The sequence below is a fragment of the Caloenas nicobarica genome, chromosome 4 (assembly GCF_036013445.1).
Source record: "Caloenas nicobarica isolate bCalNic1 chromosome 4, bCalNic1.hap1, whole genome shotgun sequence".
Classification (NCBI taxonomy): Eukaryota; Metazoa; Chordata; class Aves; order Columbiformes; family Columbidae; genus Caloenas; species Caloenas nicobarica.
Window position 1 is genome coordinate 54,029,453 of NC_088248.1, and position 20,899 is coordinate 54,050,351.

General features: G+C 40.9%; 1 protein-coding gene across 8 annotated transcripts in view; it reads right to left on the reverse strand.

Moving 5' to 3' along the window:
• Positions 1-11,684: 11,684 nt before the first annotated feature.
• The window catches only part of LIMCH1 (LIM and calponin homology domains 1), a 179,849-nt gene continuing 170,634 nt past the window's right edge, over positions 11,685-20,899 (reverse strand). For 7 of the 8 annotated variants that reach the window (XM_065634935.1, XM_065634933.1, XM_065634938.1 and 4 more), the window contains 4 exons: positions 19,502-19,588; positions 15,955-16,063; positions 14,946-15,048; positions 11,685-12,410 (listed from right to left, as the gene is read on the reverse strand). In XM_065634935.1, the coding sequence (XP_065491007.1) occupies positions 12,385-12,410; positions 14,946-15,048; positions 15,955-16,063; positions 19,502-19,588 (325 nt within the window). In that variant the 3' untranslated portion in view covers positions 11,685-12,384. The remainder of the gene's footprint in view (positions 12,411-14,945; positions 15,049-15,954; positions 16,064-19,501; positions 19,589-20,899) is intronic. The other variant, XM_065634934.1, reaches the window with a different exon arrangement.

Genomic DNA, 20,899 nt, shown 5'->3' on the forward strand with positions numbered 1-20,899 from the left:
CTGTGCTGCCAAAAGGAAACCATTAAGGCTGTTTATTGCTATCCTGGGCCACTTTAAAATTACACACATGGTTGCTTTTAAATGCTCCCATTTGGAAAGAATAAGTATACATGCAAAGGCGTTCCTGGCTGCAGGCTCATTCCTCTTCGAGCAATGCTGTCCACCATCCTGGAAGAACACGGCCTCCTTTTTGCCTATTCCAATATTTTCAAGGAACAACTCAGCTTCTAGTGTTAGACAGCTATATATACACTTAATAGAGCTGGTTCCTGGTTTTGCCCAAGTTAGTCAGAATTTTGCTTTTGAATTTTGTATGGCCTGCCCAGAATTTCACTAAATTGCCTTCCCAACAGCTTTACATTTGTGTGGCATCTTCTTCATCTATAGTACTATGTAAACGTTACTGCGGCAGCCAGAGTTAGGAAAAACTCCATTTTTTTCTGTGTTTCACGATAGTGAGTGTTTAACTTATCCGTGATGTCTGTTAACATGTAAAAATCTGGATAAATAAACCTAATTCAGGCTAAATTTATTCTGCAATCTGGTCGACTCATGAGGGACTTCGTGTTATCTGTGAAGTGACTGGAGAAAAAAGAAACTCTAAATGTGCAGAATTAATGGAATGATCCCTAAGACAGATTTTTAAAGTGTTAACCAATAATTTTTAAATACTTTGGTGAAAATATATGATACGTTTAATTTTATTCCATTTGAAATAATTCAGCTGGTAAGTCTTTTTCAGAAAGCAAATTATTGTTGCTGCCTCACAACTCCAATTTATTATTCAAAGTAATAACCTTGGCAAAAATGTCTATTATTTCAACTCTTGAATAAGGACTCAGTTCACATGTCTAATGCCCTGTGTAAGAGAATTAGCAGAAACTCATCTCAACGTAGTTTCAAAAGAGGAAACTAAGCAGACAGCCTTGTTAATTTAGCATATAGACTTAGAATAAAGCACAACATCCATCATCTCTCAAAATTCAATTAAAAATTGGTCTTGTGTCCAAGGAGAAGGAGCCAATTTTCTGCTGGAAGCAGAGTCTTGGAACATCACTGAAACCCTTAATGGTTCTTTCATTGTGGGAGCCAATATGAAAGAAAAACCAATTTGGGACTTCAAATTACCCCTCACATTAAAGGTTAGAACGTGTAATTTTCAGGTGTGGTCTGTTGCTGTGGCTGCAATGCTTTCTGTCACGGTGGACACATGGGGAATTCCAGCTGCGTTTGTCCTCTGGTCCTTAAATCTTTCTGTCTGATGCCGTGTGCTGCAGCAACGCTGAACAGGCTTTTGCATTCAGGGTGAAATACCGTCCCTTACCATATGTCATGCATAGTTCTTATGCTCTCACAGTGGGTTTCTGTGTGTGATAAAAAGATGCTTGCAAACACGCACTGAGATTTAATATCTAGGGAAAGGGAAGCCTGAAAATATGTTAACAAGATTTTCAGCATTAAACACAATTTTGTTTCAGATTTCAGCTGTTAAACATCTTAATTTGTTTTGCTTTTTACTCCAGTAACATAATGGTAATACAGTCTGACAGCTTGTGACTCCATGCCGAGGAGGTTTCACAAACCAATCTCTTTACTTGAAATTTGATTTACAAAGTGCCTCAGTCCTTTAGCTGGGTGGCAGCAGTCACCGTCACAACACTTGTCATGACTCGAAGTAGGAGCACAATCTGGGCAGTTTTTTTGCTTGTTTGTTTATTTTCTTCTAGTGGAAGATTCACTGAAATCAAATAATCCTTTTAACCATTTAATGTCCTCATCCATCAGTAAGCTCATTTCAGGAAATAAATGCAAAATCTGCCACACTGGGGGAGGTTTGGGTTACTTTTTTTTTTTCTTTTTAAACAGACATTAAACTCTTGGTGCAGAATAAAGGTAGCATCTATGCCATTTATTTTTACGATATTTATTTTGGATGAGCTGGTCTGACAGTTAATGCAGAAAGCTTTTAGGCTTCACATTCTCCTTCCAGCCCAACCTGGTTTTGGCGGTTCTTCTCAGCAGCAGTAAGGTCAGGCTGTGTTCTGGATGCTCACCCTACATACAGCTGCAGGTCACTGCTAGAGCCAGCAGGACCACTTATTCCAGCTATAGACCACCGCCAAGCTTGTGTGGGTCACTACTTTCGCGGGAAAACAGGTTTTTGTCATGTGAAAAGTGTATGAAGTGGCACTTCATATCATAAAGCCCTGCAGACTGGGCATAAAAAATAATAGATGACCACAAACATCTGCTCTCAGAGGCAGCCCTCTGGGCTGGTGCCTGCCCTTGCCAGGGGTAGGTATCTTATGTTTGTACATGCGTGTGGCTTGTCCTCAATGAGTATATCCGGGCATGTCCCAGCATCCCAACACGCAAGTTATGTAGCAAGCCAGTTTGAAAGGATAAGCAGCATTCTAACCATTCATTTGAGGAATTGTGCCATTAACTGGAGAAAAACCTTTTCTTCACCTCTCCTCCCAGTAAACAGATTTTTAGATTTTTACATTTATTTTAATAGGATAAAATGTCTGCTGTTCTCCAGGCAGAAGATCCAGCTACTGCTGTGGGAAGAGCAGTGCAGGTGCCTCCATAGGTGAGGGGCAGCCAAGATAACATCACCTAGCTGAGAAGCCCAGCCCATAGGGAAGACCAGAGAAATAAAACACTATTGCAGACATAACCCATGAAAATATTTTGCTTACAGTTTTAAAATCTCCTTTCTTCCAGAAGGCGAATGCTTTTTGCCACACTTTCCTCTCAAAAGGATGTTTAACCAGAAGGAGTCAGCTTGTCTCACTCAGCTCCAAGCACAGGAAACCATCTGCTAATGCAACAGGTCTGTACACTGAATTACGCTTTGGTCTGCACAGTGATGCTGGAGCTGGCTGCAGCCCAGCTGGATGCTCCGGGGAGCCTGGCTGAGGCCGTAGAGAGCCTGGTGCCACCTCGTGTGCCACAGCTCCAGACAGGCTGACCCCACTCCTCATGGGCTCTGGTGACTTTCATTGCAGTACCCAGGTCTTTGTGAACTCTGCAGTCACTATGCTATAGTCACAGTAACTGTTAAATGCCTTTTTGCTGTTGTTGTTGTTATCCATACTGAGTTTCTAGCATCTTTCCTGACAGGTTGTAACCTAGATTAAATTCACTACTGAAGGCATTCTTTCTCTGGACAAATTAGTTTCTGTGTCCCATTTATCCATTTGGAAATAGACACATCATAATATCTTTCTGCCTCACAGCAGTGTTTTTAAATCTGGTTCAGCTAATGATTGCAAAGTGTTTTCAGGTGATGATGGGCTCTATAAGCATCAGTCATTAAGTGTGTGGGCCAGGAAGCACCCCACTGGCTCCAGTCCCACTTTTCTTTTTCAGCTACTTGAAATATCATTGAAAACCTGAAAATAGTTGAACACCTGAAAAACCACGTCTAGGCACTCTTGCTTTCGCAGAAGGCCAGTGGCTCTGGGTACGTGACTTGGTGCCTGCTAAATGTGTCTGATTATCTGGGGATGTGCAATCAGGTATCCTTGAAAATCTAGTTGTTTCCGAGTCCCTGATATTGGGTGCTCACATATCGTAGTATTCAAAATGATGCAAAATCTTGTTCGAAGTATTTTAAATTACTGCAATACAAAGGAAGTAATTGAAATTTGTATTCAAGTTGCAGATCAGTACTGTCAAAAGAAAGACATTTTGCCTTAAAACTGTAAACAAATAAAATGATATTGTAGAATTTATTTTCTTTCTGTGATGAAAAGTACTATGGCGGCCTGTGGAGAAATATGTCTTCTTCCATTTGCCTCGCTAGCCACAAGGATTTAATAAAGATTCTCAGTGCAGCATCTGCACAGCTTTGCCACACTTGGACTGCTTCAGTCATCTGATTATTTACCTTTTTCTGCAAGAGTCCCCACTGCAGGCAGTGCCTGCCGTGTTTGCATGCACCTTTCCAAAGCCCACTGGGCAGCGTGATGTTTATTTACAGCTCTTATTCCTAACTGCAAATGGACGACAGCAGCTGAAAAAGGCTATACTGATCAATTTAGAAGAATTTTTGGCTAAAAAGCAGAATGCCTGGCGTCTGAGGGGAAAAGAATGAGTCTGCAGCGGATGGTGACAGCTAAGGATAGCAGGTAGGGGGGCGAGCTGGGCTGGGCTGTGGGGGGCAGGCAGCAGTGCAGGCAGCATCGGGTGGCTGGGCAGAGCCGGCGGCAGTGCCGGATTTTATCTGTGTGCAGGATAAGGCTGAGAAACTGGCTCTGTCCTCAGTCCAGAACAAGACAGGGAGAAGTGCTGCACCTCCGCCACTTACCCCGCAAGAGCTTGCTCCTTGTGGAAGTCATTTTTCCATTATAGGCATGCAGCTCCTGGACATTATTTATCACAACTCTTCTGCTCCTGATGATTTATTTGCATTCTTCATTTTACCTTGCCTATAGCTGGTATGAGCTAAAGTAGATTACTTTTTGTGTTAAGGTTTACTCAGTACACTGTAAACCTTCAGCTCTTGGGTTAACAATGCATGAGGGTTGCTGTCAACTGCAAGTGTGTGAAAACAGCCACATGTGGCTTCAGGTATAGAAGATTCACGAAAAGCCTTGAAGAAGCAAAGATAAATGTATTAATGTGTTTAATTTTATTCATGCCATAAGCAGATTTTAACCATTCGAGGTGAAGAGAGGTACTGAGAAAGCCAAGTGTTGAGTGACAATATTCCCTCACAAACTATTTATCTGCATCTATACCTCGCTCTGTTATTTTGTCTGCTTAACACACAGTTCCATGTGGGAAAATACAGCTTTGAAGTTAATGTGCCAGCAACAGTATATAAAGAAATGCAGTAGCTGTAAATGACACTGTACATAGTCACCCAGGCTTTTTTTCCCAGATGTAAACCAAACTACATGGAAGACTTGCAGTTTGTGCAAGTCAAAAGCTTTCTCGTTCCCCTTTACTACACATACTGAAGTGAATCACTGTGAAGTTGCCTGAGCTCCTTGGTCTTCAGTTTACCCAAAGGTTTCTCAGGATTCTGCAAAGGTAACTTAATAAGGCAAGCCTTGCAAATGAAACTACAAGCACCCTCCCCTTCTGTACAAAGCACAGCGCAGCGAAGGTATCAGCAAGCTGTGACAATTTTGATTCACTTAGGGAAAGCCTCCGTGCATTGCTACCAGCCAGGGACACGCCTGGCCCTAATATTGCAGAACTTTGTGGTAGATGGGCTCTGCCACCATAGGCAAAAAAGTCAGCTGTCATGATTTTTGTTAGAAGCTACTTCTAGTTCTGATTATCAAACCACATGTGCTTATACTGGACAGTATCATCCAGTCAAGCGAAATGTTCTTTCACACTACTCAGAGAAGAAAAAAAACATAACAAAACAACTTAAAGTTGACTATTTATTAAGCACAGAAGGATGTAAATATACTAATCAACTGTTCCAGGAGAAATGTAAGAAGAAAGATGATACCAGTAAAGATCTGCAAGAAATAAAGACCTCTATTCCTCTAAAAAGATTTAAAAAATGCAGCTGCTTTTCTGCAAGGTGAACAGAGCAGATTCTGCAGCAAAACCTTCCCATGTATTTTCAGGTTGCTGTGGGCAAAAACACATTAGTCACTACCTTTAAAATAGATAAGGGCTTTTCAACTGTTGTGTGCCCATGTGTATCTGTAACAAATGCTCTGAGAGATAACATTATGTCCATTAGCACCTGGGAGGGGTCATTCCAAGTATATATTCCATAAAGGTTCCTACTCATATGAATACAGGTCTTTTAAATGATCAAGACACAGCAATTGTGTCATGTCATGCTGAGGCACAGTGTCCCATCCTTAGGTGCCAGGTATAGACAAGTGATTTTATTGTGTTGTGAAAGCCTTATCCCAATACATATTTTAGTGCTGTCTCAGCTAGGATTGAGTACAAGAAATTTTTCTCATTTGCAGAAAACTTCGATCTTCATAGGTTACTCTTTCGAACCTGTATAGGAATATCGCAGCTGGCTAAAATCTGTTGCATTTTGTTTCTGGGAATACAGACCTAATGATCATCTTGTTATCCAGTAACACATATTTGTGAATGTCCTGAAAACTATTTGGGGTATTTTCATGATTTTTTTTTTTTTTTTTTTGCAAGCTCTTCAAACTGCTGGAAGACTAATGGAAAGAGTCCTTGCAGGAGGTACACACACATCAGAAGTAGGTAACTGTATTTAACGTCATGCAAATTTCTGTAGGAGAGTCTCGAAGTCTGACTATACTGTGGTGAGCAACAGGGTTTCCTGTGGGGTGTCACACACTTGAGGTGCAATATTGCCAGAGATCCTCTTTGTCTGTCTGCAAGAAACGTGTCAGGTGTATTGTATGGAAAGTATGTTTTAGTGAGCTCCAGCAAACCAGACACTAAGCAAAAGATTACTTTGAAGAACAACATCATGTGTTACAGAATAAGCATCATTTGCTATCAGATGTTGGTGCTTACCTTTTTGGAAGAAAAGGTTTGACTTAACCATCTGAGACATATTTTGTCCCACAAACCTTAACACTCAACACAGGAAGCTACCAGATGGTTTCCAGCAATGTGGATGGTACATCTCTGTTCCTGTGTTTGTCATTGGACTAATTTGTTGTCTATAATCAGAGGTAACAGACAAAAACATTTTTTTAAATCTTATTTTCTTCTCTCTATTTGATGAATTCTGTTATTTCAAGTTAAAATTTGCATTTATTTTAATTTTGATTTTGATTTAGTTTCTAGACCTGTGCAACTGGCTTCTGCATGTTTTAAGCAGCAGGTTACCTGCTTAGAAAAAAGGCATCTGTGAATTGTGGATGTGGCATTTGCTAAGATAGTTTCCAGTGCATCCCATGCAGTGAAGCAGATGGACTCTACGGATAAGTTAACAGTGACTCATAATATTGTCTTAAATAATGGATTTTTTTTTTTCCTCCTAAATGGTTTAAAACCTCATATGCTTTGGGTAGCAGAGCTCCAATAACTATTCTTGCAGAGCACGGGGTATTCAGTAAGGTCGACAGAGAAGCAGCTATGGCCTTGCAGAGGGGTAAGCATCCCTCTTGCATGTTTAACTCATGCTACATTTTATAACAAAGATGAACAAGAAAACAGATCCCCCCAAATACCAACTCTACCCTGTACAGTGAGAAGAGTCACAGCCCACTCTGTACTTTCTACCTCTGTTTTAGGCTTTTATTGCTTTCAAAACTTGAGTGGCTTCCAGTTTAGTCATTTCCCCTTATCAGGAAATTCAGATGAAATTACATTCCTACCGGAGGCTTTTAGAGGTATATAGGAGTCTTATTTGCCTTTACAGGAGATGTATTTTTCTGTCTTGTCTTTTTTTTTTCCTCCAGCCAACAAGCCGTTTGGACTTTCACTGCAGATGTGTTTCTGAAAATGAGTATTTTGTCATCTTGTTCCCCAGTTCGCCCACCTTTTCTCAGGAGAGCAGAGACAAGGGGGGAGAAAAGTGGGGTGAGTCTCCTCTCTGCAAAGCTTATTGAGTAAAAACTTAACCAGCTTCCCATTATCAGGAAGGAGATCCATCTGAGACCAAATCTTTGCTAAATTGGGCAGCGAGAACTGTACCTAAAGCTAATTTTCTAAACAAAGTGGTATCTGCCTGCTTTTAACTATCCCCCAGAAGAGCTGCCTGGAGAAGGATCAATACTCATGAGATGAGCAAACTACTGCTGTTTATTACCTGTGACTGGAGCCTCCAACAGCTACCAGCGCCTGGCTGTGTTCATTGACATCTCTGCACCAAAACACTTGCTGAAGAGAGAAAACAAAGAGCAAAACAAGGAGGGTCAGCTGGACCCCAAAGCAAGGGCACAGAGAAGGAAACAGAGCCCTGGTCCTGCCTGGCTGCGACAGGGGGAAGGAAGATGGAGGCATCGCACCCCAGTGGGGTGTGGAGGAGGCACAGAGCTCCCCTGGGGACCTGGCACACGTCCCCGTTGCCCCAACACCTGAGCCTCGGCTGTCACAGCCCACTCCTCTCCCACACCACCCCCTATTTCCTCCACATGCCCCCAGCTTCATCGCACCGCTAGGCAAGCCGTCATCCTCTCCGGGGGCAGGCAGAGACATGCGGGGCTCTGCTGGCAGCCTTTGCTACCTGCAGATGAAAGTGCTGCTAAGGGAGGCAGGTGACACACCTTCCCATTTATAAAGTTTGAGGAATTATTTTGGCATTAAATCAGTGCAGGTGGAGTGCACCCCCATCAGTGCCCTTTTAGCATCACAAATGGCTTTGGTCAGGTCAGAGCTGCTAGGTCACATTCAGCAGAAAATATAAATAATAAAAGAAAAAATCACACCGGGATTTCCACCATTTTACTTGGTTCGTAAGGGTCAGAAACACCAAAACTGTGCTTGTCTGGGAGCCCAGCAACCCTGGTGCAGAGCTGCTGAAGCAGAAGTAGCTGCCTGCCTCCAAATCCAGGCTGAGAGCAGCCTCCAGCGGCAGCGAGCTGTTCTGCAGATGTGGCACTGACACGCCGCCGGGAACCCCACCGGACCTTTGCCGCCCCAGAGCAACGCTGGCCCCCCGTCCAGAGACAAGCGCAGAAATAATGTAAGACCACTACCGTTTCCATTAAGGCACCAGGGCAGAAATCTGCTTTCAAAAAATTAAATTGTCAGTACTTCCCCATGACTCATCTAACAGCCAAGATGCGCTTCTGGCACAAAACCAAACCTGTCATCAATTGAAGACTCAATTAAAAGGAAGAAAAAGAGGCAGTTATCAGTTAAAATTTTGTGTGAACTTTCTGCTGGTTACTGGTGAAGCTACATGCTCGCTGAGATTCAAGAATTAGTGAGATACTACAGCACATGCAGAACTAAGCACAAACTCCAGGATCTTTGCCACGCAGAAATGGAATTAACCAAGCAGATAGTTAGCTTTCCATACATGAAGTGCTTTATTGAGTCACAGTCTGAACCATAGTCCACTGACATCAATGAAAAATCTTCTGAGGACTTCGAGTTTGACTCACTGAAAGCCATCTCCACTCATCTTTTACCACAACAGCCACACATGCTCTTGGAAATATTTGGCTACAGTGTACAGTAGCAATCCCCAGGGTATCGCCCCACCTCAAGTATGGCTTTCTTATTGTCTCACTTTGTATACTAAGTTTTGTGCAATATGGCTTGGTTCAGCTGACTCCAACCAAGCAGAAGCTTTTACCAGTGGGATGTACGCACCCTGCAGTCCAGTTTCACAGACATATTACATGCAATAGATGTTAGTTATAATGAGTAAAATCAACACCACCAAAGGTAATCAACATTTTATTTATAAACATACATTTACTATAAAAGCTGTTGCATTTTAGACAAGTTTTCCTAATTTCCAGAGGCATTTTAGAATAAATAAAAGAGGAAAGATTAGCATAATTGGTATTCAACAGTAGCCTCAGCTAGGACAGCAATCCTTGTCCTTGAATGGACATGCAGATAAAGATGGTCCCCTTCTGGTTCACCAACCTTTAGGACATTCACCAAAAACTACAGATCTACTGTACCAATAAGACTAGACAGCAAGAGTAAGGAAAAAATACACCATGGAAAAAGGGATTGTGAAATACAGATGGGTTATGACACCTGTTTACGTTCTCTGAAGTAGTAAGAGGCTAAATAAATTTTGAAACATCTAAAACTCATTACATACATTGTACTTACTTAGCAATAATAAATCATTTTTTGCAACAAACACATTTACATTGTAGTTCAAATGTAGTAAAGCGTTATTTTTTTTCTGTGCTCAAAGTTCCTGGTAAGAAATGTATCTCATTTTTGTGTTTAAATTGAAAATAAAACGGAAAAAAAAATCTTAGCTGAATGAATTTGCCATGTAAGACTCCAAAGGAAATATAAAATCAAACATAAGCAGTTGGCAAGTATGGTTTAGAAAACTGTTGAAAATTATTCTCTGCTGGTGAGTAAGATGTTCATGAGGAGGAAAAATCGTAATCTGAGAAAGCCGCTTCACTTTGCTTTACATACAATCAACTTCACTAAAACATGCATATAGGGAAGTAACTGATAGACGCCGGGATTGATTTCTAAGCAGCTCCAGAGATGCAGCGATGCGTCTGCAGTGCGACGTGTGCCCCCTGCCCCCCACCCATGCCTTTTGGTGCCAGCCACTTATTCCTACAGTGAACAAGAAGCGGCTCTAACCTCTGGGACAACCAACTCCCTTATACACCTGGGGACCGATTTGCACATCTAAACTCTATCCCATGGGTGAAGTGGTGTCGGTGACTCATGCCAAATAGACACACAAGCATGCACAGTCTTGTTTAAAAATTAGGCCCAGACATCATATATTCACATAACCTTCATGCAGCACATGGAATTACACAGATGTACAAAGTTGATTATAAAATCTGCTTCTTGAATTTCCATGTTACACATTATTTGCAGGGAAATGTTATGATGACCACATGCAAAGTGTAAACATCCTGGTTATCAAAACCCTTTAATGGTAAATCATGCAGATGGTTAATCAAAACATTGGACATCACTGTTTTATTTCCGAAACGTTTTTCTGATTTTTTTTAATTATTTTTTTTTTTAAACAAATATTCCCTAGGTGAAGTCCATGAAGGACTTCAGCTTTTTGGATTTATTGCATCCATAAGTCATCATTGACTGTGTGCAACAGCTTTGCATTTTCTAAGGCACAGTTCTAAGGAAGTGACATGTAACTTCCCAGCATATAGTCACAATGTCCTCCAATGACAACATTGTACATGGGTTTTTGATGACAAGCAGTTTTGCATGGGTATGCAACCCACATTCAAGCAACTGTCTAGTGTTTAAATAAATAGCTGCTAGCTATAGAACAACTCAAAATTATTGCTTCTCTAATAACCAATTTACCAATACATCAAAAGACAACAGATGTGCACATACATAAAATAAATCTCTATTAATTTAGTTTTATCACGGATTTAAGGCAGAATAAGTAGATTTTTTTCCTTCATTTTAAGTTGCATCGTGAACTGCTAAAATGGGACATTTCCAATAACTGTTTACCAAAAAGTGCTAGGATACTTTACAATTGCAACACATCCCCTAACCTGGTCTGTGTATTTTAGATAAAGTGACACAGCTCTGACCACTGTTTCATGCAGCTGCTGGACCACTGTAGTAAGGAACAGATGCTTAATCAAAAACCACAAAGGAAAACTGGCCCAAACACAGGCAAGTTAAAGGGGTTTTTTGTCTACCACTGCTAGTCTCCTCCCTGCCCACCTTCTGCACCCCTGGGTTTTGCTGAGTTTATTGGAGTGCGTGTGTGGAAGAAAGCAGGTTCAAAGCTGTTTAATTCCCTGCTCTGGAAGGCACCCACACCACGTGTGTTTCTCTATATGAGATTTCAACCAGCGGTAATGTTTGCAAGCAAATGAGTAGATCTCAGACCGACTCAGACCATCAATGGGAAAGTTACCAAAGAGAAAAGCTTCACCGCAGTGTCGAACTGCAGCTCCGAGACTCACACGTCAGCTGTGTCTGCCCACTCGGCTGCCTCTCCCCCTCCTCACTTTCCATTGAGTTCACTAACTACATGGGCTGCTGAACTTAGTAAGAGGGATTGCTCCTAATGGGAGTCTTGCCATCGTTAACGGTATACAGTCTTTAGGTTTAATGAAGTAATCTTTATTTGAGAGAATATTAAGCTATAGTCATGAACATTACTTGAGGTACACAAACAAAAAAATCCTATCACTAAAGGTGCAATAATTTATTTGTATAACTCCTACCCTCCACTGAAGGTAATATAAACACAAACTGCTTCAGAATTACAGGATCTATTATCAAACTAGTCTCTGTATAAAAAAAGTTATAGCTTCATTCATAACAGAGAAGTCGTGCTGTGATGTTTAGTTTTTCAAATGCACTGATTGATACTATCTTAAAATTACTTCTCAGCTCAAGTTGGCATATTCTATAAAGGTTCTGTAAACTTAAAATTTTTAATTCCTAGAAATATTAAAACAAAACAGCTTTATTGCATGTTTATTTTCTTATTACTTTCAAAAGAACAAGGTAACAGACTGGAAATCATAAGCATACCCGAAAGGTGGGACTTTTTTTAATAGTACTTAGGCTTTGCCTTCCCAAACATGGTCATACATATCTTGCAAATTTCTTAAGAAAGGGAAAAAACAACATATTGCATTTTAAAGGAGAAGCTGCAGCATTTTATGAGTTTTTCAAAATGAGATGACAGCCATGATGTCCATGGATTCAAGATCTTACAAGTGATTGTCTGGGGGCAGCCGATAGTATGAGAAGAGAGTTCCTTCTTGACAGTTCTTAGGACTGAAAATCATGTCACAATGTAGTTGGCTGTCCAGCAGCTGGGTGAAAGAGAACCGAAACAAGTCATCAGTTGACAAATTTTAACAAACACACACAGGCTTCTCCTATTGCAATCTCTACCATTCAAAAAACTGCATCTGGAAATACATATAATCTGTGCCCTGCTTCTCTTTCTTCCTGCAAAGCTGGGGCACCAACTGCAAAGAAGGATTCAGTGTAACTTCAGTGGAAATATATTTTCCATGCCATATGGACACATGCATTCTGCATGCACTTTTATTTCATTTTACTCCCAAAGTACTTGTGGGTATATTTATTTTAAGGCTGTGCAGTGGCAAAATATTAAAGCAAAGGGCTGATGAGTCATCCTTAGCTGTGCCTGGTTTGTGTTACGTGGTAATACAGAGCCCTTGTGTTATTTTGCCATGCAGAGAATCTCATAAATTTACTTCCTGCCTTTGACTTCAACACTCACAAACCTGTAAATTTTCCTTGTGTTTAACATTGAAGTTCCCTTCTTTGTGAGATTTTGTTGTAGAGAAATAAGCTACCAATAAATTTGAAAAATATAAATATTTTGGACTCTGGACCACTCATATTTTTAATGCTTTTCACTCTTCAGGTTTTTGATAATTTGTTTTGAAACAGAATCAACCACAGTTTCAAATAAGCTTCTGGCAGCTGAAATATTTAATCAAGATGTCCATAAGCATCTCAAAACAATACTGATTAATTCTGGGTTGGTCAGAGGCTGTCAGTTGTGTGCACTGCTGCACAGGTTTTCAGATGTAGCTGCAGGGGCAGGAAGGCACGAGCTTTGCAAGGAAGCAACTCATTCTATATTTAGCATCAGACTTCCCAGAACTGGAAGGCAAAAAACCAACACTGCACCAGTTTGCTCTTCATTTCAGATGTGGAGTTCATCAAATTCTAGTTAAAAATGAGAAACTAACCATATTTGCAGTTTTATCAAAATCAGTCCCATTGAAACTGTCAACAAGAGCCAGTGTAACTTAAATGCAACTAACTCATATTTTGAGATTTTGCAAGCAGAATGAATACAGCCGGAAAGGGCGATTTGTAGGAAAAAAGACAAACTTTTGCCATTAATCTTCTTCAGGAACCACACATTTCCTCAAAACCTATTCCCTCTGTCATGGACCTGGTTACTGTTGTGCTAGGTATGTACCAATGCAATCCCTTACTGCACAAAACACTGTATGCAGCTCTTTACTGCGTTTTCTAGCACCACTGCTGTAGAAATTATGATGGAGGCGGTGATTTCTACAGCATATAAGATGATAAATAATTTATTTGAGCCTTCACCTATCCTTAAGGGACCTCAATTTTTATTTAAGCAAAAAGGATAAAGAAGAAAAGGAAAATATTACTTCAGTCACCTTCCTCTCTTTTTTTGTGTAAAGATGGATGTGCAAATGTGCATTTTAAGGGTCAGGACCTCATTCACATGAGGAAGGTTTATAGTATCAAGCCTGAAGGGGAAAAACTATTTCTAAATGTGTCAGGTTAAATAAATAATAATAAAAAGTTGCCAAGGTTTCTTAGCAGAATTAAAAAATAAATAAATAAATCACCAAACAAATGGTTATACAATAGCACCCTCTAGCTCTGCTGATAGAGAAGTATTTCTTTCCTGAAACATTGAAGAAAAAAAAAAATCTATTCTTCTGCTGGCAAAAGTAGGTAAGTACCTTTCCTACTCCTGGATTTCTACAGCCACTGCTTTTGAGAAAGGAGAAGGGAAATAGTAAGTGAAGAGAGCTCTGTATCTCCGCTTAGCAGTTAGGACTGTAGGCAGTAAATACACTAAACAGGAAGGAAATGATTACTCCTGTGGGTTTTTTTTTCTGCATCTTATGGTTTTCCACAAAGTAGAAGCCAGCATGAGCACTGTCCCTCTCATATCACTGGTGATGTGGGGGTGAAGCTGAAACACTTCAGCAATTTGGTCACAGAAATCCAGGACTAGGAAGGACATTCAAGTGACCTGCTCTAAGGCAGAAAAATGTATCAAGCTTTTTTCTGACATGCAGTTGTCTGTCTCATTCTTCAAAACTTGCAGCAAGCAACACTTTAGCGCAGGTCTGGGGATACCACCACAAGGATTAATTATGAGTTACAGAATGTTCCTGATATTTTACATGACCATTTTGTCTGCAAAGTGAGGCCTGGAGACATAACAAACAGGAATTTCTCCAAACAAGGCCCAGGGTTCTAGAACTAGTAGAAGTATCTACATTGTCTCACGTGATGTGAGATATCCAAGCCTCCAAGACATGCAATATGTGTGCACAGTGTAGGAGTTTATATTTATGCACAGAAACAGCCTTTACGTCTAATACTGCTGAGCAGAGATCCCCTGGGCAAGATTTAATGGGCTTGGAAATCTGTTTTGATTCAAGAGGATGATTAAAATGGCATGGGAAGGTTCCCCTTCCCATGGCAAAGCTATGCCTGAGTGGCAAGGCCAGGAGGAGACAAATCCATCAGTGAAAATCACGGCAAAAGTACTGTTAGAGTTCATAGTCATTCAGACAGGATTTGGTACTTACTTCTGGATCGGATATAACAATCGTTGCAGTTAAGAAGACCATTTCTAATCCTGACATCTGTCCCACTTGCAGCGTCTCCCAGCTGTCCCTTGCAAATGCCACACTGTAAATCGAAGAATAGAGAAAGTAAGGGAGACCATGTCCTGTCACAACTCTTCCTAAATTTTGACTTTTGTTTCAATAGCTCTTGGAATAGTGAGAAAAACTAACTCCCCAGAACCCAGCCCATACTCCTGAGGAGCACTGCAAATCAGTGAAAGGGATTTTTTAGAACCAACAGTATTTAGGATTGGATTTCAGCAGTCTCTACTCACACAGACATGAACTCTAGTGATTTTAAGTTACATCTGATTTTAACGTTGCATTCTGGAGCCAGCCCATTTATGAGGGACAAAGCTTAGAGAGGCCAGAGGTTTAGTTTGGGTAAATGTCTAAAATAAAAAAAGGCTTCACAAATGTCTAATACCACTTGGGACAGAAATAATGGAAAAGTACACTTTTTGAGTTATCTAGAAAACACTATCTTGAGTCATTTCCAGACTGAAACACTCAAGAACAGTCAAGGAGTATTTCTGCTGAGAAGTATGGTGAAAGCCAGAATACCTCATTCATTTCATAGTCAAAGCTTTCCAACCATGGGTCAGATCAAAGACAGCTTCGGGACTGACCAGCTTTTGGTAAAAAAAAAAAATAAATAAAAAGAAATCACAAGGTAACTACTGTTATGTTTAAAAAACAATGAGTACAACTTGGAAATTACACGATGCTGCCTTTTGTAAGTGAGTAAGCTAAGTTTGCTTGCTAAATCACAGGATTTGGTCTAATTAGTATGTCTGACAAAATAATACATTAGCTGCGTTACTTCCACTTTTCTACAAACAAACATACATAACAAACATGTGAATCCCTTGGTCTTCTCATTTTCAGTTTCACATCTACAGGCCTCAATATATTCTCTTCTCACACTGTGTATGACTTGAGATTTTTCTTAATAAAACAAGAGACATACCCTGAAGCACTGAATATGGAAATAAAGACCAAGTGTTTCAATAATCATGGCAGCTCCTTTTCCAAGAGGAAGCCCACAGGTGGAACAAAGCTTCTTTCCGCTGACAGACCTAGGAGACAAACATGACTTCAAGAAAACAGAGCAGCAACTGATGCTAAAATGCAGCCAAATGTTTACACAGGTTTACGGAGAGGGACAGGATGGGAGGAAGGAGCATTGTGGGGTTTCACATAAATACACATTAACCCTTCAACCATGTTGCTGAATCAACCTGCATTGCTGCCTTGCAGACAAGCACGTAGAGGACTTTGACCCATTTAGTGGATGAGGGAAAGGCTGTGATGTTGTCTACGGAGACTTTAGTAAAGCCTTTGACACTTCTTCCCACAGCATTCTCCTGGAGAAACTGGCGGTTCATGGCTTGGACAGGTGTACTCTTCGCTGGGTAAAAAAACTGTCTGGACGGCTGGGCCCAAAGAGTTGTGGATGGAGTCAAATCCAGTTGGTGGCCAGTCATGAGTGGTATTCCCCTGGGCTCAGTATTGGGGCCAAGTCTCTTTAATATCTTTATCAATGGGCTGAGGCCAATTGTATGAGGTTTAACAAGGCCAAGTGCCAGGTCCTGCACTTGGGTCACAACAACCCCAGGCAGCGCTACATGCTTGCGGAAGAGTGGCTGGAAAGCTGCCTGGCAGAGAGGGATCTGGGGGTGTTGATTGACAGCCAGGTGAATATGAGCCAGCAGTGTGCCCAGGTGGCCCGAAAGGCCAACAGCATCCTGGCTTGTATCAGGAATAGTGTGGCCAGCAGGACTAAAGAAGTGATTGTGCCCCTGTACTCGGCACTGGTGAGGCCCCACCTTGAATCCTGTGTTCAGTTTTGGGCCCCTCACTATAGCAAAGACATTGAGGTGCTGGAGAGAGTTCAGAGAAGGGCAATGAAGCTGGTGAGGGGCCTGGAGCACAAGTCCTGTGAGGAGCAGCTGAGGGAACTGGGGCTGTTTAGCCTTGGGAAAAGGAGGCTGAGGGGAGACATTATCATTGTCTACAACTACCTCAAAGGAGGTTGTAGGATAGAGGGTGTTGGTCTCTTCTCCCAAGTAGCAAGTGATAGGACAAGAGAAAATGGCCTCAAGTTGCACCAGGGGAGGTTTAGATTGGATATTAGGAAAAAATTCTTTGCTGAAAGGGCTGTCAAGCACTGGAAGAGGCTGCCCAGGGAAGTAGTTGAGCCACCAGGTACAAGGTTTAGTGGTTGAATTTGCAGTGCTAGGTTGATGACTGGACTCAATGACCTTAAAAACCTTTTCCAACCTAAATGATTCTATGACTTAAAATACCTCAATGTACAGCAGCTCAGGCCCACTTGCCTTCCAAGTCTGCTGTGCTAGATCAAGGGAGATGCAAGCCTCCTAACAGGGACTCAGATGGCAGAGAACCATGCCGGTGGATTATCCAGACCCAGTCAATGCCACAGCAATCAAAACAGATATTCACACTAATTACCTAAGTCAGATTCTCAGCCTGAAATTTTTTCAATTTGTTTGCAAATGGGTTTGTTTACTGCATGTCAGGAGGCAGTGATGCTGCTACACCCAAACAAGCCAGTGAAGTCAACAGTGGCAGTGCAACTGCCATAGCACAGACCAGGCACCAGACACTTGCTAACTCATTTTAGTCCATGATGCTGCAGCTATTAACACATGCCTGTTAGTACTCCAACTGGTTAGATGAAAGCTGAAATCGGATCTCTATCTGCAATACAAAAATACTTCAACTCTCTCCTTAAGCTTCAGTTCTGTCTAGACCTTTCTAGTAAATCATCTGTTTGGTGACAGCTGGGTGAGGGATGAGGGCCCCAGGAATAACTCATACCCTTTTTCACAATGTTTTTAATGGCAGTGCAGGTGTACACTTTTATGTGTTTCATGCTTTTCCCTTCTCACCAGTCTGCCAGAACTGATGTTTGTCCAGTGAGAGAGAACCTGAGACCGAAAGAGATCCCTTGTCATGTGTCAGCCATGCTTTTTTCAGAAAGGGCTGAAACTGCAAAAGGAATTTCAGGATACTTCAGAAGTTTCAAAAAGATGGTTTGATGAAATCGTGCACAGATAAGCAAGTTTACAATATCTTGCTTCATGTTTTTGGTGCAGTAACACAATAAGCCACCAACGGTGATTGATGTGGACTACATCACAATACAGAAACCATTTAAAAAAAAAAAAAGAAAAAAGAAACAGAAGCAGCAGAAACAGTCATCATGACCAGAAAACTGCCCTTGCTTCCATCTAGTCTGTCACTCCTGAGCCCGTCATTCTTCATCTCATCATGTACAGTGACAGCCCAGGCACGTCACTGTCTTTTCATATGGTTTCATTCTCATGATTCTTTTCAGTATAACTTTCCTGTTTTCTTTTCCTCCCCTACAATCTTAAGCCTTCCGTTCACATGCCTCTTCATTATTCTTGAGTTCATCTTTGTTTCTCCAGTATCAGAGTTATGATAAAGAGAAGTTAAAGTGTTGAATCAAAAAATAAAAGCTTTGGGAATTTTTTAAGAGAAGTTTTCTAATGTTTTAGTGGAACAATGAATTACGTCTCACCCATTATTTCCAAAACTAAGATTTAGTTCAGGAAAGGATCTTGGAAATCAGGATCAGGAGATCAGGATACAGCTACTAAATAATGTGAAGGAGTTATCAAGACTATCTACACGTAGCCATAAATTATCTGCAATCCCACTAAAACTGCAGCTACATTTAGCAAAACCAAGAAATTGTTCACATAAAAAAGTCCCAATAGTTTCATATCAATGAAAATGGCATCAGAAAGAGAGCTTTGCTATCAAGCATGAAGAAGAATGCTATGGCTTCTGTGTTGTATGACTTCACTTTATTAAATAAGCCAACCGGTTTTAATACACTGCGAATTATCAGTGACTCTATCAGGCTACAGTTAACATTTATTTTGAGTTGGCACACATATCTCATTGAAAGCTGCACAGCTCATTGCCTGAGAGAATCAAATATCCAGGAGATTAGCATGAATGTAGGCAAATTAAAACAAACAAACGAACAAACCCAGCAAAAACGCAAAACGCATTTTGAGTTTGGGAATTAAGGGAAGGACTGTTTTAAACCAGTAAGTGTTGAAATGTCAGTCAGTGACAACATCTAGAACATACCTTACTCTTGAGTGTGCAACTATTCACGATGAAGACAACATCCTTTGACTTAAGTGCTCTCAACTCATGCTTAACTGCTTACTTTGACCGGGGCTTATATTATCCCATTTTGATTTCATTAAAATTTCAATGATCAATCAGAGTCCTACAGCTGCTTTCTGAACTGTGTTATTTTAAAACACAACAATACTGCTGAAGTAGGCTAGAAATATAGGAGAGTGAAGCTACATGTTTGTTACGTGGATGGTTATGAATTGCAACATTCAGAAGAATTAATAGTGCATCCACATGATACTAGTGTGATTTACACTGCGGCGGTTCACCAGCAACTGCAAGGTGTATTTGGTCTGCAAATTCCTATTGACCTTTTGTACCTGTTGGGTGACTGACTCGGAGCAGCAGGAGAGCAGGGAGATGATGGCCCGGATCGGAAGTTCTCGTAATAGCCTGCCCTAAAATACAGGAGAGAACCTCCATTAATACAGCTAAAGAACAGAGGGTTTGTACGGAGAAATTCCAGCTGATGGATTTCAGGATTCCAAGCTCTAAAGATTTTACTTAAGGAAAACAAAGTATAAATTTGCTGTCCACTGCCATTTTGACACAATGAAAAATAGCACGTGTTTTTGGTTCAGAGTCTTGATCTGCTTGCTATTGCTCAAGGAGATAATTCACACGGTAATCAGCCATGTGGAGACTTCTACCCACCCATCAACCCAATGTGGCTCACACCACGATGAAGCCAAGGCACGACGTGCGTTCTCTGCTGCCCAGGAGATGTGCTCAGAGGCACACTGGCAGAGCAAATGCGGGGTTGTTGTTGGAGGGTCTGTGCCCTTTATTGAATAAAAGGGAAGATACCAACACTGAAAAGTGGTTTGTTACTATTTGTATCCATTCTACCCTGCAAGAATTTGGTGAGGAAAAACATGCATGTTTTTTGTTATCAGGAATCATAGGATCGATTCAATCTCTCACTGCTTAAAGCTGTTTACAGATTAAACAACATTTTTCTCAAACACACATAAGCAATATTTTACAAAGATTAGGTAATTAAACCTACCACGTTAGTTTTGACTGGATACAAGCTTCATAGAGGTAACACTTTGTAGGAGACTGTGTTCATATATATGCTAATGAAACACATGTTCCTTTCTCATAAGTACACTTCTTGCAAACATTAGGTAAACATATTGCTTGTTTACTGAAAGAACTGGTGTTACTTTTTAGTAATGCTCACTCAAAAACACATGGCAAAAGCATCAGAGAAGAAAAAAAACACCTCACTAAATTTATAGCAGAAAGAAAATAAGATACATAGAGATCAGTCTTGTAAAAGCTATAATCCTTAAAGAACTAGAAAGCAGGAATCAATGTGTGTTTAGAAGCTGGGGAATGAAGCTCTTGGATACCAACTTCAAGAGACTCTCTTCAATACCAAGAGACAGACTTCACCTGACATCCCCACCCCGATATTTAACCACATACTAGCTATAAATGTTTGTCTTAGGGACTTAAAACACATGAAGAACATGAACAGTTATGCAGATGAACGTTTAAAGACCTATGGCGGAAGAGGACAGAGAATGGCAAGCAGGAGGTGTCCTCCCTCATGAAACTAATTACTGAGGTACCCATAATGAGAAACAAAGTAGATAAATGTTAGCAGTCTTGGTGGGAAAGCCAGGAATCAAAGGCGTCCGCACAGTGCAGGGCTACCCATGAAACTTAACCAATAAAGAACGCTGAATAGGAATATAAGG